This window comes from Ranitomeya imitator, chromosome 4 (genome assembly GCF_032444005.1).
Source record: "Ranitomeya imitator isolate aRanImi1 chromosome 4, aRanImi1.pri, whole genome shotgun sequence".
In the NCBI taxonomy this organism is placed as follows: Eukaryota; Metazoa; Chordata; class Amphibia; order Anura; family Dendrobatidae; genus Ranitomeya; species Ranitomeya imitator.
The window spans coordinates 40,432,890-40,453,293 of NC_091285.1; the positions used below are offsets into that span (position 1 = coordinate 40,432,890).

The 20,404-nt window shown below is 43.1% G+C and overlaps 1 protein-coding gene across 3 annotated transcripts in view; it reads left to right on the forward strand.

Annotated features, from left to right (window-relative positions):
• Nucleotides 1-20,404, forward strand: part of CAMK2A (calcium/calmodulin dependent protein kinase II alpha) — a 219,340-nt gene that overhangs the window by 154,088 nt on the left and 44,848 nt on the right. For all 3 annotated transcript variants that reach the window (XM_069763577.1, XM_069763576.1, XM_069763578.1), the window contains exons 8-12: nucleotides 1,526-1,609; nucleotides 3,395-3,489; nucleotides 12,513-12,635; nucleotides 12,713-12,796; nucleotides 18,930-18,972. In XM_069763577.1, the coding sequence (XP_069619678.1) occupies nucleotides 1,526-1,609; nucleotides 3,395-3,489; nucleotides 12,513-12,635; nucleotides 12,713-12,796; nucleotides 18,930-18,972 (429 nt within the window). The remainder of the gene's footprint in view (nucleotides 1-1,525; nucleotides 1,610-3,394; nucleotides 3,490-12,512; nucleotides 12,636-12,712; nucleotides 12,797-18,929; nucleotides 18,973-20,404) is intronic.

The following is a 20,404-nucleotide window of genomic DNA, read 5'->3' on the forward strand; positions in this document are numbered from 1 at the left end:
GAAACCGGGCACCGAGAGTCTGAGGCTGTAGGGAGCTGCAAGCCTCACAGCAGAACCGGAGGGCATATAGCTACATGTATACTGCCCGTACAACACCTGAGGTACAGCAGCAGTTAGAGCCTGTAGTCACCGTGCCTGAGACCCCAAGAGAATGGCTTAAGCTGCCTACCGTGCAGGTACTGTCCCAGGACAGGAGAGAAAGGAGTACCTTGCCAGCAAACTACAGGGAGCAAGGGACCAGAAAAGCAGCACATGGTGGAAGGCTCCCAACCTGACCTGCCAAGGGGATTTTCGCTTGTTTCTGGGCTGCCTGGACTCCTTTTGTAACTGTTGCCGGTACCCTGGACTGTGGCCTGCTACCACCAGTAAACCAGGTAAAGACCGCAACCCTGTGTCTTCCGTTATTTACCGGCAACACATCATCCCTTCCATACACCTTGGGAGCCCTGGGGACCCCGCTTCACCTGTGGGAAGTGCCACCATCCAGCCACCATACCATCACTCCAGAGGACCCTTTTAAGCGGCGTCGGTCCCTACTGACCGAGAACCACAGCTGGCATCATGAAAATAGACGTTCACAATTCCCTTACAAGACCTTTCCCCTTTAATTGAGTCCCAGAGCCATGGACCTGGTCGCAGCCACCGTGACATCCCCTTTATGTGCGACCGGACCCGGTACCGAGTATCCCCATTGCCCTGGTGGGCAACTCATGCGTCTTGTAAAAAGAGTGGTGGCTTTGTTTTATTCAGGCAATTGCTGCCAGTTCAGCGCCAAAGTTTCAGCAACCTCTTACCAGATCTAATATTCAGATAGTAATAATGGGGATGACAAGGAGGGATAGGACACATGTCTCACACATAGAGAAAGAATATAGAATCCTTATTGTAATATTTTTGGATTTTAATTCACTAATAGTAATGAGTGAACATGCTCGGGTGCCGGCGTGCTAGAAAAATATATTCCAGTCGGTGCGGCTGCGTGTTCCCTGGCTGTTCGTCATTTACTACACATGCATGGATTTCCTAACAAACAGGCTGTGTCACGGCTGTCAAACATCCAGGGACTGGAACATATTTTTCAAGCATATTGGCACGCGAGCATGCTCAGATATCACCTTATCTCAGCACGCTTGCTCACCACTAATAATTAGCAGAATCAAGCAAAGGACGATATCATGATGAATGTCCCTGGTATTTGTTTCCTTTATGTTTTATTTTTCTGAAGCTTAGAACTCACTTGGTAAATAAAACATAAAAAGCAGGTGATGACAGCACATGTACATATTGCAATTTTTTCAAGTAATTATCTATTTTTAAGTGGAAAATGATTACTCAAGCACTTTAAGTACAATTATCAATGCTTCGAGCAGTATGACCATACATTACCATTTCTGTCACCAGTAAGATGCATTTCCTTCAGTGGGGATGATATATATAAGTGGTTATATCTATACCAAGTTGGGTAACTACAGTACCATCAGGCTGTGGCTCAATATATTAAATTAATTCTGTCTTTTTATCCCAGGATTTGCTGGAACGCCAGGCTACCTCTCTCCGGAAGTGTTACGGAAAGACCCTTACGGAAAGGCTGTCGATCTCTGGGCTTGTGGTAATGTTCTTTTTCCCCCACAAGTGATCCATCAATACTCTTCCCCTCATGTCTCTATGCGTCTAAGTATATAACCATCACATGCAGTATCTTCTTACAAGCGTCATTTAATATGGTGCCCATACACTGGCCAAATAAATAGTGCATTCATACAGATGCCTAAATAGCACTGCCAAGTACAACCAGGACATATTTGAGATGGACGGCAATAAACTGGAAGCTACCTCAACCTACTGGGATCAATGAGCACTCAGCGACTACACCGGAAGTCAATGGAAGAATAGCTATGGGCAACTCAACAATGAAGTCACTGGAGAAGGTCTTGAATTCAAGGAACATTTCACTGGCTCATTCATAGTTTTTTTTTTTTCTGTGGTTACATATGGATGTGAAACCTGGACTTAACAACAAAACAAGAGAAGAATCAACGCTTTCAAAATGTGGTGCTGAAGAAGGATGTTATCGATACCATGGAGGGCAAGAAGAACAAATAAATCAATTTTGAAACAAATCAAGCCAGACAAGTCACTCGAAGCAAGAATCACCAATCTACGACTTGCCTACTTTGCTCTCTTCGTATGACATGTCCAATCAGTGGAGAAGTGACATCGTGATCAGAAGAATAGAAGGAACAAGGTAAAGAGGAAGACCAGCAACCCGATGGTGATGAGGAAGACCATCAACCTGATGGCGATGAGGAAGTCCAGCAACCCGATGGTGAAGAGGAAGACCAGCAACCTGATGGCGAAGACGAAGACCAGTAACCTATGGCTTGATACAATCAAGATAACTGCGGAGAAGACCGTGGTGGACCTATCTCGGCTGGCACAAGATCGATCCTCCTACAGAGTGTTCATCCATCAAGTCACCATGGCTCAATGCCGAGCAGAAGAAAAATACAAAAAGAAACTAAATACGGTGCGACTACAATCCACTACAAATGTAATGTACTATATAGTGCCTATGTGCCACAGAGTGCTTACACTATACAGCGCTTATCTGATAGCAGCATACCAAAAACAGCTCCATGTATAAGGAGACTGATAACAATGTTATACAATGTCGAAAATAAATTGTTATACAATATGCCCTATACACATGAGCTCCTGGCGTGTCTTCAAGGGGCAGCGAGGATAAAGTCTCTATCAGACACTTTGGACAGCAAATTATCCCCCTGATAACAAAATGAAATTCCAACTGCCCAATCTTTTCTTCCCCAACATCATCTTTTGGGGAGAGTTTGGAAGCCCCTATACACATCAGAATATTGACCAGTCCCATGTTCATCTAATGTGTATGGAGCCTATTGTCCACCTCTCGGGATAATTTATTTTTTAAAATATTTGCACCATTTTGCTTTTATAAGTTCTTTGTTTTCCTGCACACTTAAAATTGATGTTATCTGTGGTCATAAATCAGCTGAGAGGAGCTCGGAGAAAGACAGATAAAAGAGAAACTCTCCGTCAGAACAATCGCTTTGACAGATAACTCATTTTGCAGCCAGTATCATACAGACATTAGAAAACAAGCTGTGCACATTTTTTAATGAAAACCAACAGCAAAAAGTATTTTTCGCCCAAATTGTCTCCTAAAATTGGACAACACATGGTGATCACTCCATAGGAATCATGCAGCAAAATTATCCTTAACAGAAAAAAAGTGTCATAGGGTCAAGTCATAGCTTCACTACCGTTCCCCTTGACACAAATAGCTTTGAGGCTTTGTATCCTTTGCACCAGCTTCTAAATACTAATCATTGTCCATGTTTTCTAATGTACCCGACAGGAGTCATCCTTTATATCTTGCTTGTCGGTTACCCACCCTTCTGGGATGAAGATCAGCACAGACTGTACCAGCAGATCAAAGCTGGCGCCTATGATGTAAGTGATTTTATAGATCTTGTTTGTAGACTGTCATGGTAGACACATGTCCTATATAGCAAAGCTCCCAACCATCCCAGATTCAGCAAGACTGCCCCGATTTGAGGGCTGCATCCCACCATGTCAGGGCATTGTCCAGATTTCTAATACTCACCTACCTCTCTGGATCGTTGTCATCGTTCCATTGTTCCTCCTCCTCAGGGGATTTCATCTCTCTGCACTGACATAAATTAAATTATAGTATTCACTTCTCCTTTTGTAATCGGTCTGCCGTGTTTCTATGTTCACAGGCAGGAACTGTAGCTATGATCCATAGTCCATAATGATGTTGATAGGAGAATTTGGTAATCTTGACCTGTATTGCAGGCAGTGAACCCAGTAGCAGATTATACAGATTCATAGAGATACATCTACTATATAATTGTCTAAGGGTCACTTCCGTCTGTCTGTCTGTCCTTCTGTCTGTAACGGTTATTCGTTCGCTGATTGGTCTTGGCAGCTGCCTGTCATGGCTGCCGCGACCAATCAGCGACGCGCACAGTCCGGAAGAAAATGGCCGCTCCTTACTCCCCGCACTGACTGCCCGGCGCCCGAATACACCCCTCCGCTCACTGCTCACACAGGGTTAATGCCGGCGGTAACGGACCACGTTATGCCGCGGGTAACGCACTCCGTTACCGCTGCTATTAACCCTGTGTGACCAAGTTTTTTACTATTGACATGGCCTATGCAGCGCCAATAGTAAAAACATCTAATGTTAAAAATAATAATAAAAAAAAAAAACGATTATATACTCACCTACGCCGCCTTTCCCGCTCCTCGCGATGCAACCGCCACGTTCCGTTGGCACTGATGGTCTGGCAGAAGGACCTGCCGTGACGTCACGGTCATGTGACCACGACGTCATCACAGGCCCTGCGCGCCTGCGCGAGCAGGCTGGGACCGGAAGCTGCCGCCTGTACCTCGCACCGGCGACAGAACTACAAGTATGGTGAGTATGTTAGAACTACAAGGGGCCCTCGGATCGGAAGGTGAGTATGTTTATTTTTTATTTTTTAACCTGTGACATACGTGGCTAGGCAATATACTATGTGGCTGGGCAATATACTACGTGGCTCTGTGCTCTATACTACATCGCTGTGCAATATACTGTGTGGCTCTGTGCTGTATGCTACGTCACTGGGCAATATACTACATGGCTGGGCAATATACTACGTGGCTGGGCAATATACTACGTTACTGGGCAATATACTACGTGACTGGGCAATATACTACGTGGCTGGGCAATATACTACGTCACTGGGCAATATACTACATGGCTGGGCAATATACTACGTGGCTGGGCAATATACTACGTTACTGGGCAATATACTACGTGACTGGGCAATATACTACGTGGCTGGGCAATATACTACGTCGATGGGCAATATACTACATGGCTGGGCAATATACTACGTGGCTGGGCAATATACTACGTGGCTGGGCAATATACTACATGGCTGGCCAATATACTATGTCGCTGGGCAATATACTACGTGGCTGGGCAATATACTACATGGCTGGGCAATATACTATGTCGCTGGGCAATATACTACGTGGCTGGGCAATATACTACATGGCTGGCCAATATACTATGTCGCTGGGCAATATACTACGTGGCTGGGCAATATACTACGTCACTGGGCAATATACTATGTGGCTGGGCAATATACTACGTGGCTGGCCAATATACTATGTGGCTGGGCAATATACTATGTGGCTGGCCAATATACTACGTCACTGGGCAATATACTACGTGACTGGGCAATATACTACGTGGCTGGGCAATATACTACGTCGATGGGCAATATACTACATGGCTGGGCAATATACTATGTCGCTGGGCAATATACTACGTGGCTGGGCAATATACTACATGGCTGGCCAATATACTATGTCGCTGGGCAATATACTACGTGGCTGGGCAATATACTATGTCACTGGGCAATATACTACGTGGCTGGGCAATATACTACGTGGCTGGCCAATATACTACGTGGCTGGGCAATATACTATGTGGCTGGCCAATATACTACCCTTCACCGTGGCAGCTAGATTTCAGCTTCTGGGCCAACTCCTGACTGATTAGAGTCCATCCTTGTCTAATTGGTCCTTGAGAGTTTGTGAGAATGTGGACTTGCTTACCCTGTCCCTACTATGAAGACAACTGCTGTATGCGTAACTGTAATGTGAACAGTGTTATGTGTTTTATGCATTTAATGTGTACGTGTATAATCCCTATGTAATATGATATGGTTATGTGTAGAATAGCGGGGCAAATCTTGAAACTGTATGATAGTGTATAAAGATAAGTGTTTATAGATAGAAAGAAGTGACGATTATTAGTGGTATACAGTAGGAGATAGGAAATAGATAAGGAATAGTTAATGTTAGGTACAGGCCGCAGATGTTTGGGGAATAGTGTTAATAAAAGGAGAGCGATTTCCTGGTTATGAGTGGCGAGGAGTAGTGGAAGGTTTAAGCAAGTTGTTTGTGGAGCTCAAGTGCTGTGGGCTGCTAGGGCCAACATGGTTTATCACTCGAGGCAATGGATTACCATACAACTCCTCCATGCGGATCAATTCGTTGGGCCCGGCACCTTGAGATTTGTGCTGAGGCCATCAGGCACATCGCACCTGCATATGGACACGGATCCTCAAATGCAAAGGATGATGTAATCCGAGTGCCCTGCCCGGTGTAGAGGTATCCCTAGAGGTAATGGAGACAGCAGGAAAAGGGATGTTCTATTGGGAACGAGTGCTAGGGCTGAAATTATGTCCGATACCTGAGGGCGAGACACGAACCTGTTGTGCCCTATCCCATATGCTCCAATGTAATGATTGTGAACTGTTCAGTATAAGTTTGACTGTTGAAAAGCTTTTGGTGTCACCTGGATTGTGTGCGGTGGTTCCTGAAGATGGAAGCCTGGAGTCAGCAGAGGCCTATGGCCCACAAGATATTGTGATGCACCCCACAACTAACAGGACATTGGGACTAGGACACGATTTTCTTGTAGGGGTGACAGAGCGTGCAGAAGCAGCATCTCGTCCACGACTACATCGCTCGGACACCTTACAAGTTTACCATAATTTCTATGTCCTCCTGCTTTTAGAGGATCAACCACAGGTTGGGCATGAGATCTGGGGAGTTCCTGGCCATGGACCCAAAATTTCAAGGTTTTGTTCACCAAGCTAATTTGATATCACTTTTGCCTTGTGACATGGTTTCCATTATGCTGGGAAAAGCCTTGTTCATAACAAGTTGCTCCTGGATTATTGGGAGATTTTGCTTTAGGAGGACGCTTAGATCCCATTCATATTCAAGACAGTGTTGGGCAAAACTGTGAGTGAGCCCCCTCCCTGGGAAGAAAAGCCCCTACACATGATGTTTTTAGGAGGCTTTACTCTTGGCGTGACACAGGACACATGGTTGGAGTTCATCCTTCCTCTCTGGATTATCATTCTCCCAGATGTCCCAAAAAGTCTGAAGGGGGCTTCATCAGAGAAAGTAACTGCAGACAGTACAGGGATTGGACTGCCGAGGACTGAGGTAAAGTTATTTTCTCTGATGAAGCCCCCTCTGATGATGTGACCCTCAATTTCTTTACACCCTTCCTTATCTGCTATTGTTGAGGTGCCTGTAGGGATGGAAGGTGAACCACACATAATTAGGAAAGAGGGTGGTTTACATTTGGGCTTAAAAGGATTTTCCAGTTTCAGAAAAACCTTGTCCTCCAGAAGTATTTTTTTGTTTTCTTAAAACGGAAACCTTTTATGCTCTCATCCGTGCGCTCCATAACTCCCAAGATTGGAGCTGCATACATGTTTATAGACCATCAATACCAGAAATGATGATGGAAATAAGAGACGAGGCCCATACCAAGTTTCACAATTGTCCTCATTCCACAACACAATAAGGTAGATGTAATCCAATTTTTAGGACAGATTTCTCACTGATCCACAGCAAATTACAGTACTAAATGTGGTGTTTTGTGTTAATACCATCTGTAGCATAGTGGAAAATTTTCACAAGGTCAAAAAAGAGCATTTCACATATTAAAATCATAGCAAAATCCATAGGTTGTAGAGTTGAACAAAAAGATTCATAAGACTCTTTGGTCTGGTGTCCATGTTGGTACTTGTTGGCAACAGGACTAGGGCAGTGCCAGGGGCAATAAGCTATGGGGCCCATATTAAAATGGTGACTGTGAATGCCCAATACTGAGTGGGGCCCTCGTACTAAGTAGTGTGCTATGGGGTCCCCATTCTGTGTTGGGGTCCTCATTTTGTGCTGTGGACTGTGGTAGACCAAATACTGTGGGAGGGGCATAGGGGGCCATCATACTTGGTGGTGAGTTGTGGGGGCCATTATAGTGTGAGGGGCTACGGCCATTACACTGAGTGGGTGGGGCTGTGTGGGCCATTATACTGAGTAGAGGTCTGTGGCTGGTCCCACACTAAGTGAAGGTCTGTGGCACCCTTATTCTGTTTGTGAGGCAGTGGGTGCCCTTATTCTGTATGTGGGGGCTGTAGGGACCTCATTCCATGTGAAGGGCTATGGATGCCCTCATTCTGTGTCAAGAGCTGAGGAGGCCCACAAAGCCCTTTTCAAGCCTTTCAAGCTCTATATCCCACCCAGCTCTGCCTTATCCTGGTTGACTTCTAGTCTCTTGCAAATCTTGCACATGCTAAGAAGATTTTTTGCTCTCATCCACACAGTCCTTTACTGACTGTGGGCATTGGCGTCCGCGTTCTTCTGGGCAAATGCCTGCTCTCCGTACAGTGCACTTGACGCCTCAGAGAACACTAAAAGCACAGTACAGAAAAGCCATCTGAGCATGTGCAAGAATTGGATTCCTGCTGTTTGACATAACAAGAGCTACAAGTACATAGGATCAGTTTAGGGGATCAAATCCTGCTGATAGATTCCCTATAAAGAGCCCTATCAAAATGGTTTCCAGGATATAATTTCCTGGTTGCCCATAGCAACCAATCAGAGCTCAGCTTTCATTTTTTAAGCAGCTTTTGTAAATTGAAAGCTGAACTGTGATTGGTTGTCATGAGCAGCAAAGACAAACAATAAAGGAGGCCATTTTGGGGACAATGTCCATTTAATCATGAATTAAGTCAGATAAAATCACTTTCTTACTAGCGTCAAGCGTAGACTAAAACGTCCAGGACGAAAAATAGAAGCTGCTGTAAATCTGTCACATCATTAACAGTGCCTTGGGTTGATGTATTCGGCTCCGCATTTCTGTCGCCTCATTAACAACGTGTTACTTAAGAGCGGGGATTTTGGCATAATGTGTTTCTGAATGCAGATTACTAGTGCCGAAGATCTGTTATGTCCTCCATGTTATTAATATTCAATTAGGAGGCCACTAACATTAAAGGTTATTCCAGTTTACATGTAGGTGACGCTCTTAAAGGGATTTTCTAGCGTTAGATAAATAAATCTTAAGCACCATATACGACAACATTTCTTCTAATACATTTTGCTTTATTTTCTTACCCTATTTAAGATATATGTTTGCCTTTCAGTGAATGAGAACACTCTTATATTCATTCACAGGCTGCAATCCCATATACAGTATCTAAGGTTAAAGGGATATTCCCATCCCCAAGATCCTATCCCAATATGTAGTAGGTGTAATAATAATAATAAAACTAATAATAATATTAGCAAATACCTCCAATTAGAAATGTAGTATAGTTCTTCTGATTCGCTATGTCTCTTTTCTCATGTGCAGACATTGCAGGACCTTAAGTGTCCATGGCTATGACCACTGGCAACCAAACTAACTGTCATGAGTTGTCGTAATTATGGATACTTAAGCTACTGCAATGCCATGCACATGGGGTAAGTGAAATAGCAAATCAGAAGAACTGTACTATACTTATCTGCTGCAGATTTAACAGAGCTCTGAATGCCGAGTTGATTGGCTGCTTTCTTTTATACAAGCTGCGGATCAATGGTGGGGGTTTGGTTGGACTAGGAGGCAGTAGACAGCTAGTCCTATAGTGATAATCTCCTGCTGATAAGACACTGATTATACTGGAACAATAAAACAGCCTAGTGAATGACACATCCCTGAAATCAGTGTTTCAGCCCTTACATCATGGTGCTCTCATATTACATAGCAAAAACCTCATCCATTCTGAGAAGAAGTGTGGCTGTAAGAAGTTGAGGTCGTTCCTTCGTAGTCTTGATATGGGGCTACAGAAAGGTAGCACCTTATACATATAAAGAAACTATTTAGCTAGCCAGTTTGGCACATTTTTATTTGAATACGGTGCCATGAAATTACGACTGTGTCATATGGGTGTTTTAGATTCCTGGGTAGGGATGAGCGTACCCAAACTTAAAAGTTCGGTATTCGTACCGGACAGTCCACTATCCAGTGCTAAACTCCGAACACGGACTTTCCCCAGAAGTCTGTTGCATGGAGGAGAGAGAGTGAGTCGGGTCCCCATTGTTTTCAATGGGGTTTGAGTTCTGTTTGAAGTTCGGCTATAGTTCTGTTACTTCAACCAAACTTTGGAATAAAGTTTGGGTCGGGTACCAGAACATGAAGTTCCATGGGTCCACTCATCCCTATTCCTGGGTATGTTTGGACTAGCGCTGTTTAACTAGGGGAGGTCTCACGCCTCAGCTGATCATACCCCATATCCTGATAGTAGAGCGTCACGGAGATCCAGAGATAAAAACCCCAGAGAGAGAACAGAGGTGTTCAGTATTTGGTTGGTGTCATGAATGGACATAGACAACTGGAAACATCCAGTCAATGTGCTGTTTGGTGTGGTCAAAGAGAACCTAGACAGCTGGAGATGTCAGACTGGAGGTCATGGTTGGAATCACAGGGTATGACTGAGGTGGAACTGTCTGGTGTTTGGTGTGTTCAAAGAGAACCTAGACAGCTGGAGATGTCAGACTGGAGGTCATGGTTGGGATCACAGGGTACGACTGAGGTGGAACTGTCTGGTGTTTGGTGTGGTCAAAGAGAAGCTAGACAGCTGGAGATGTCAGACTGGAGGTCATGGTTGGAATCACAGGGTATGACTGAGGTGGAACTGTCTGGTGTTTGGTGTGGTCAAAGAGAACCTAGACAGCTGGAGATGTCAGACTAGAGGTCATGGTTGGGATCACAGGGTATGACTGAGGTGGAACTGTCTGGTGTTTGGTGTGGTCAGAGAGAACCTAGACAGCTGGAGATGTCAGACTGGAGGTCATGGTTGGAATCACAGGGTATGACTGAGGTGGAACTGTCTGGTGTTTGGTGTGGTCAAAGAGAACCTAGACAGGTGGAGATGTCAGACTGGAGGTCATGGTTGGGATCACAGGGTATGACTGAGGTGGAACTGTCTGGTGTTTGGTGTGGTCAGAGAGAACCTAGACAGCCGGAGATGTCAGACTGGAGGTCATGGTTGGAATCACAGGGTATGACTGAGGTGGAACTGTCTGGTGTTTGGTGTGGTCCGAGAGAACCTAGACAGCTGGAGATGTCAGACTGGAGGTTATGGTTGGAATCACAGGGTAAGACTGAGGTGGAACCGTCTGGAGAGTCTGAAGGCTGAAATAGATCTAAAGAGCTGTACGTCAGGAAGTCACAAGAGTGTGGGGAGGTAGCTGAACTCATAGAGACCATAGTGAAATGTAATAACAACTGTTCAAGAAAGTGAGCTGTAAAATAATTGCTAAAGGTGGGTTTACAGTAAACGACGGCTGCTTGTTTGCTGATTGGGGGTCATTCAATAGCCTGTTTGCCCAGTCCGAGCCCGCTTAGGATGTGTACCGGACAATCTAGATCGTTCAGTGCACATAGGCTGCCGATATTCTCAACAGCACATTTCCTGTTTACACATGACGGTGCGCTGCTGAGAACATTGATCTTTCATGCAAACAAAAAGATCATTTCACCCGACGAACAAGCATTTTGTTTATCGGATGATCAGCATTCTGCTTAGGCTGCACTGTGATTGTGAGACGCTCGTTCACGATAATCATGCAGTGTAAACACATCTATCAAATAGGAATTATCAGTCATTGTGCCGCTGTTTTTAATGAAACTAGACTATTCTGAGTTTGTTGTTAAAGGAGTTGTCCGATGATCGTAGGGTACAAGTCTGCAGTCACTCTATGTGGACACAGACTTGTGAATTCTCACAGCACGCAGTGTGCACGCTGTCAGGATTCCCCAGAAACGGCACCAGACCGCAAGTATGCAATTTTCATACATGTGGTCACGTGACAACTAGACTTACGCGGGCTCACACAATGCAAGTGAATTGAGCGAGGCTGGATACGTCTAGTTGGAATATGGCGGGGAGTATGCATACTGATGCCGACACAGGAAAATTCTCACACTGCGCGCAGTGAGTATTCAGAAGTTTGCAGTCAATCTCTATTTGCCGCCTTTCCATCAAGAGAATGTGTGGTGCCCCGCCAGGACGTCACACAATTATTGATTACTATGAATGATAGAAGGGGAGAGTGGAAACTTAAATGTAGATCACAGAAGACTACAGGCTTTTCGTGTTTTCTTGACGCTGATTGTGGTCTCGATGAAATAAGGACTAGTGATAAGCGAGCGTGCTGGGATAAGGTGTCGTGTGCTAATCGAGTGTCTTCGGCATGCTCGAAAAATATGTTCAAGTCCCCACGGCTGCATGTCTCACGGGTGTCGATAGCCGCAACACATGCAGCGATTCCCTGTTTGTTAGGTAATCCCCACATGTGGATTCGAACATATTATTCGAGCATGCCGAAGACACTCTTTTCGCACACGAGCATGGGCGGATAACACCTTATCCGAGAATGTTCCCTTATCACTAGTAAGAACCTTTCCATGTACTACTGATAGCCCATGATTACTTGCCATTTATCCCTGGTGCCGTCTCAAGATTTTTTTTTAAGTTTCTTTGCTATATTTGCTCAGATATCGGATATATTGCTTATTTTTTCTCTTTTCCTCTCACTGATGCCAGTTTCCCTCCCCTGAGTGGGACACCGTAACCCCAGAAGCTAAAGATCTCATTAATAAGATGTTGACAATAAACCCTTCTAAAAGGATCACCGCTGCCGAAGCTCTGAAACACCCATGGATATCAGTAAGTGTCCTTCTCACGTGCTTTCTCCTTGTTCTCAGCTTCTCCTCCAGGCTGACTTTATTCATTATTGTTTCTAGCACCGGTCCACTGTGGCTTCCTGCATGCACAGACAGGAGACGGTGGATTGCCTGAAGAAGTTCAATGCCAGGAGGAAGCTGAAGGTACGTTCAAAATGGACATCCTAGAAGAGTAGAAAATCTCCTAGGCTAAGTCCAACAATGAGTTTTAGGTGAGTCTTTTACGCTGTCTAATTTCGATGCCCAGAAAACGCAGCGTCTTAAAATTCCAGCAAGGTGGATGGGAATTATATAAATCTCCTGCCCACTGTGCTTCTTTTTTACACAGCGTAAACTGACTTGCGGTGCAGTTTTAAAATCCTCAAAATGTAAGTTTCTCTTGCAATTATGCAAAGTTTTATGTGCGGATTTTCACTATAAACTTGTATCAGATGCGAAAAATCCACAATTTAGCTTTGGAGTTGTTCTTTAGTCCTAAATTAACTCCTTCATGACCTATGATGTAAAGGTGGTACCTCTAACAGCCGTGGGTGGATCCACCCGCGGCTGTTAACCCTCTTAGATGCTGCTGTCAATCTCTGACCGCAGCATTTAACTCATGCAAACTGAATGTACGTCATAAAAAACGTCCATTGGTACCCCTGTCACGTAATCACGGGCTGCCGATGGGTTGTCATGACAGCCGGCTGTCTACAGAAGACCCCTGTGCTTGTCATGGCAGATATCCTATGAATGCCGGCCTGTGGCCGGCGCTCATAGCAGATGAGCATTTCTGCTACACATAGCAGGGCTGAAGCACTGGTATGTGTAACACAAGCGATCAGAAGATGACATCTTCAAGTCTCCTAAGGGAATTATTGAAGCAAGTAAAAACTAGAAAAAAAATGTTTTAAAAAATGTAAAAAAAATATAAAAGTTCAAATTGCCGCCATTGTGACCCATTCAAAATAAAGCAAATTAAAAATATACATATTTGGTATCGCTGCATTCAGAAACTCCTGGTCTATAAAGATATTAACTAAATTAATCTGAGTGATAAACGATGTAATGATAAAAATAAAAATGGCTGAATTACGTTTTCGTAGAAATCAAGCCCTCACCCAGATACAGGTCTCGAAAAATGGAGATGCTACAGGTCTCGGAAAAGGGCGCCATTTTTTTTTTCCTTACAAACTTTGGATTTTTTTTAATAACTTAAATAAAAAAGAACCGATATGTGATTGATGTCATCAAACTCAGAATGACCTGAAGAATCATAATGGCAGGTCACTTTTAGTATGTAGTGAACATGGCAAAAAAAAAATTGTTATTGCAGATTCAGCGCACTTGCAATTAAAATAAATGATGTAATTCAAAGCTAAAACTTGTCCTGCAAAAAAAGCCCTCACATTGCCATATTGACAGAAAAATAAAGTTATGGCTTTGGGAGGAAGGGGAGCAAAAAATGAAAACGCAAAAATGGAAAATTGCACGGTCATTAAGGGGTTAAAGGACTTAGAATACAGGGGTGGAGATGCATGAATACTTCTAACTGAAATTTAGGCCTACATATGTCACACAAGAGCAGTTCTCTGACAAGTCGCTCAACCAACCATTTATGCTGTCTTTTTCTACCTGTCCATCAGTTTTGTTCAATTGGAAACCTCACATAAGAAAACTGCTTTTCTATTGGAGGAGAATGATGGACAGGTCTGGTCAGATGCTCCTGTGCCAGCAGGCAATTTATGGACTGGAGATCTGTGCAGTCTGTGAGGAAAGAAAATGGTCATATATAATAGTAAGTGCTACAACATCATGTCCCCAACAAATCTGATAAAATAAAGATAATGTGGCCGACCCTGTCACCTTATTCTGCAATAGACACTGTAATACTCCCATTTCCAAGACGTAGTAGATGTAATAATAATAATGTTAGCAAATCCCTCCAGATGGAAATGTAGTATAGTTTTTAAGATTCACCATGTCACTTACCCCATGTGCAGGGCATTGCAGTAGCTTAGGTATCCATGGTTATGACTCATAACCATGGATACCTAAGCAACTGCAATGCCCTGCACATGGGGTAAGTGACATAGCAAATCAGAAAACCTATATTACATTTCTAATTGGAGATATTTGCTAATTTTATTATCATTATACCTACTAAATATTGTGATAGGATCTTGGAGGTGGGAATACTCCTCTAAGTTCTCCATCTTCTCCACATTCTCTCATGTGACACAATCGGATCTCAGTAAACTGACACTTGGCTCAAACTCTCATCAAGTGTCGAAAACTCGAAAGAGAGAATCGTCGCTCTTGTGAGTGATCCCTTATTCTTATAAGGTATCTCTTCTAGGGTATGTGCGCTTCAGAGCTCTAGTTTGGCCTCCATGTTCATTGTTATGATTCATTCATTCGAGGCATTGGTGGAGGACCTAGCTCATGTACCACCACCGATGTTATCTAGTTCAACCTCAAGCCAACCCTAAAACTACATATCTAAAGTCAGATGCTCAGTAATAGACAAAAATATCCTGCCATTCCTCGCCATCCTGTGACATTTACACTGATCCTTTGCCTCTGCTCTCCTTGATCTCTTCTTTTGATGGCGTTCTAATTATGAAGCAGTGACCTCTCAATCACAACATCTCTCATCTGTAAATTTGGCAGAACAATAAAGATACTGGTACGTGAACTCTGTTTACACTGGAGCAAAGCCAACAATGTCAAGTATCAGACAAAACTAGATACAGTGTATGAGGAGGCTCGTCAAGATGTGGGCAACCTAGAAGTTGTATTCTAGAACAGCCTCTTAACACTAGAAGTCCCAGAAATTTCGAGCTCCAAACGTTCCAAAGGTAGAAATGTTAAATGATCCCTCTCTGGGACAGGACATTCACCATTACCATTGTTCTAGGAAGACTTTGGTGGCCCCCCAAAACCTGTTATAAATTGAATTACTTTCTACAACCTGGTCTCTGTCCTCTATCTCATTCTGCCAGAACATCATTATAAAATGATCAAATTACGCAGCTTAATTAAAATTCAAAAGAGTTTTCAAAGTTATTTTTTTCTTCATATATCAAGCTTTTAAGTCAAAAAGACAGATAGCTATTTAGAGAGATGGATAGACAGATTATTTCTTGGGCAATAATGTGAGAGGCAGCATAGCTAGAGTTCGATGGCCCCTAGTCCAAAATTTTTATTTGGGCCCCTACCTGCACATCGGTCAGATGGTTTTAGATCCTATCAAGACATGCATGTTAGCTCCACATGTAATATTGTCCCCCGTCCTGGGCCATTTATTTAAAAATGTCACCCATACTGTGCCCATTATATAATAATGTCCTCCATCATGTTCAAATTCCTGGAATAATGCCCCATTTTGGCCCCTTCCTATAATAATGTCCCCCATCCTGAGTCCCTACCTGGTATAATGTCTCAACCAAAATAAGTTAAAAAAAAAAGCTCTTTTAAATTATCTAATCTTTATTAGGTATATATTTATAAAAAGGCACAACATAATAAATAAATAAAACAGGTCAAAAAGATATATTAACTTTAAAGAGAAATATATTCAATGGATGAAATAGACAAGCAGAGAGAGATAAGGGGATAAACAGTCCCTAAATAAATCTAAGTTGTCCCTGCCTTGCCGTGGGGGCTGACACTCTAAATGCAATGATATGTCGCATACACTCAACATAGTCTCTCAATAAGGCTGGGATCACACTTGCGAGAGCCATGTGAGGAGCTCACGCGAGTCTCTCGCCTCAATACCAGTCACTGCCGCTGGTACTCAGGACCGAAGTGTGCGGCTGCATGTATTTCTATGCAGCTGAACGCTCCAGTCCCAAGTGCCGGCGACAGTGTCGTGTATTGAGGCAAGAGACTCCCGCGAGTTTCTCGGTTTGCACTCGCAAGTGTGACCCCGGCCAAAAGGACCCTATTCAATCATCTGCCTAGTCATCAAAATCACGCAAAACAGTTTAAGATAGAAAAACAGCAGCAATAGATGCATAATTACTTATATAAGTGGGACAAAAACTGTTAAGAAAATATAAAGATATAATAAAAAGTCTCTCTAGTAGGGATGAGTAAACCTGAATGGTAAGGTTCGTCTTGGACATCTATTGTCCAGTGCTGAACTCTTGCTGTACATCCATGTTACTGTTCAGGTTCTGCAACCTGGTAAAGCTTGTGGAAAGGCTGCAACGCAGCCAATCAACAAGCTTTAAAGGTTGGACACTTTTGGCCCCATCACATCCATACTAAGTAATTGCATGGCTGTGATTGGCCGGGGAACCACAAGAACCGGCCTGATAGTTTGAAATAAATAAATAATTAAAAAAAAATTATGTGCATCCCCCCTGTTTTTAATAACCAGCCAAGGGAAGGCAGATAGCTTTGAGCTGGCTTTATTATGCTGGGAAGGGGCCAATATCCTTGGACCTTCAAAGCCTATTAATATCAGCACCCAAATAACTCCTTTGCTCATTATTACAAATGGGGTGACCCTAAAATAAATTACGTGGGGTCCCCCTATTTTTAATAGCCAGCTAAGGCAAAGCAGACAGCTGGGGGCTGATACTAATAGGCTGGGAAGGTCCATGGATATTTTTCTCCTTCCTAGCATAATAAGACTGGCGCACATCTGTCCCTTGCTTGGTCATTAAAATAAGGGGGACCACAAGTCCTTTTTTCATTCATTTATTTTTTAACAAGTACAGCAAACTACACCCTCAAGGCACTGCTCAAGTGCTCCACTTGGAACTCTGCCTCCTGGTTGAAGATTATTTTTTTATTATTAGATGTTATTTTAAGTCATTTTCTTAGCCACATTTTGCTTCTTTTTGCAGCCCCCTAGCCCTTTCTATGACCATTTTACAGCCATTTTACCTCACCAGGTCCCCATTGACTTCTATTTGGTTCGAGTCACACCCGGGTCATGTTCTGGTACCTGAACTTTGAACTCAAGTTCTCCTGAACCCGACAAACCCGACCTTCAACTGGACCGCTCATCCCTACTCTCTAGACTGTCTAAATGGAGAGTCTATATCAATTTGTATAGGCTATAGGATAATAATAAAATGTTAACAGGACTATATTCAGGATATACATTGGATCTCCTATGTGAATGAGAATACATACCAAAGCCAACTATAGATTGTTCAAATGTTAATAGGATTATAACGAAGTTATACAGCTATAGTGAAAATATAGATATAGATGTACAAATAATTTGTACATATATGTGTTCAATCCCAATGAGCATCCATAAAAGGTTATTGACCCACCATTACCGTTACACCCTTGCTTGTGAGGGCATCGGTCTCGTAGTGTTATTTGGGTAATAGATTGTAGATAGATCATTTGCCAATTCTTCCAGGTTGTAATCCATGAGAGGAATGCTTTCTAGAGGACAAAGTCCACTCCTAAAGATTTCTAGCTGTATCAGCACCCCCTTTGTAGACTACATCCCTCACATGTTCAATTGGACTCTTGGGCGCAAGAGATATGCCAAAATCAGTGGCTTCCAGTAGCTCTTGAGCAGGTTTGTCAGGGCCCATTTGGGTCCTACTGTAGATGATTTCTCATAACTTGTATGTTTGACCTCTACAAAAAAGGCATCAATTTTATGAGGGAGCAATCACCTATCAATAGATAGATAGATAGATAGATAGATCTTATCTGTACAAAAAGGGACACTACTGAAACCAATGGTGGGCTCAGTCAATAGGTGGCACCTTGGCAAGACCTATTGCTCACCACCCTTTTCTATAAAATAGTGTTCTAAGCATTAATCCCCACAATATTACTGAAACATTATTGTCGTTTTGAAAACCATAATGAGCGATGATGCAGAACAACAAAGAAACAATGCAAATAGACCACTATTACATATGGTAACAAACCTTTACTAGATTCCGATGAAGCCATAATCCATACAACGCACCTCATCATGGTTAACACCGCTATATCTGAACCTTATACTACAAAGATATGTAACCTAAGGAGCCCCCTAAATGTGATTATAAACATCCATAAAACTATATTCAAGAAAATATCCATTGAGAGTTACTTATCCACTATGTTCAGTGACTCCTGTACAACCATACGTTTCCCAGTTCCGGCACTCTTATGTTGATCACACTATGAGATCCTTATTTCTTGCATCTGTCATGAACTCTACGCTGCACAGATACAGAAGTCACATTGTTTTCATGGTTTGCATCAAGGCTGTTCTATAACTGTGTCAAGTGCATTTATAATTATCTCTTCATGTTTAATATAGGGTGCTATTTTGACCACAATGCTGGCAACTCGAAATTTCTCTGGTAAGTGATCACCCAATGCAAATGTTTGACCCTTAAAAGCTGAACGGGTTATTCCCAACATTAAAATATAGGTAATGATTTCCGGATCAGTAGGGGTTCCAACGCTGTGACTTTGATATGCCCCATAGGAGGGAAACATGAGTTCTCTATGGGACTGGGCTCAGCTATCTCCAACAGTTCCATAGACATTGAACAGATGCATGTGCAGCCGCTTCTCCATTCTGATGGGGCATATCGGATCCTCTTTCTCGGTAGCGATGTGGGTCCCAACGGTTGGCCTTCTACTGATTCGCAAGTTATCACCTATTCTTTGGATAAGCTATATAATGTCCTGTTGTTAACTTTTGTAAAGTAGAAAGTAGGTTTTCCAGTTACACTGAGAGTGACCTAATTCCCTGGGCATTATAATTATGGGTCTACAATGCCATTCTCTGACTTAAGACTTTAGACAGCTGTTAGCTCAGCTGATTGTTAGTCCAGCAGCTCTCCCATCTGACTTTCCCAAACACAGGAGTGGTCCTCTGTTCTCTATGAAAGAGTCGCTGCCAGATGTCTCTGACGGTGGCTTATCTCCCGGTAAAGAAATGGATCTGCAGTCCAAAATTAGACATGCTGGATCCTTGTATCCCACAACACCATTCTGTCTAGGATCCCACATTGGACTGTTGGCCGAAACAGTTGATATCAGAGGGGTTCGGATGATGTAAGTGTAATGTGTATGAGGGCCTTGTCTCTAACACAATGTATAGGATTTCTTTTTGGCAGCTCTGCTTGTCTTCATTGGAATGATATGGATGTTAAAGCACTACTCCAGTGTTTTTTTTTTATTTCAGCACTGGAGTGGTGCAATGAATTTAAGTTCCCTTCCCCTAGTGTTATGCTTACCAGGCACCATCTTCTGCTGTTCCCAGCGCCTCTCAGATCCCTGCCCGCCATCTTGTGACGGCAACTTCTGATTTACCAAAAGTCAGAATTAACGGTCACACGTTCTCAGTGTAAGTCTAGGAGAACCTCCTTGTGGCCTTATTTTGGCTCTTTTTGACTTAAACTAAGTTTTGAACCCCAGTTAGACCAGTAGATACTGGAGTTATCCAGCAGGTCACAAACTGCAGAAGACCGACTGGAGTGGTGCTGACAACAGAAGAAGATGACATCTGGTAAGTATAAGACTAGCAGCAAGGAACTTAGATTAGTGGCACCACTCCAGTGGCAAAATATAGAGAAATGCTGGAGTGGTGCTTTTAGGAGTTTAGTTGTAATTTACTGTATAAGCAATTACTTAGTACAAGCATGGATCTTACTAGGATGAACCTACAAATGTGTACTTCCTTATCTTTATTCTCGTCTCCGTATATCTCAAGATGGCAACAGATGATCAGCTTTAGAAAGATTTTGGGAGATGTTTATGCCACATGTGTTTGTATGTGGCCCA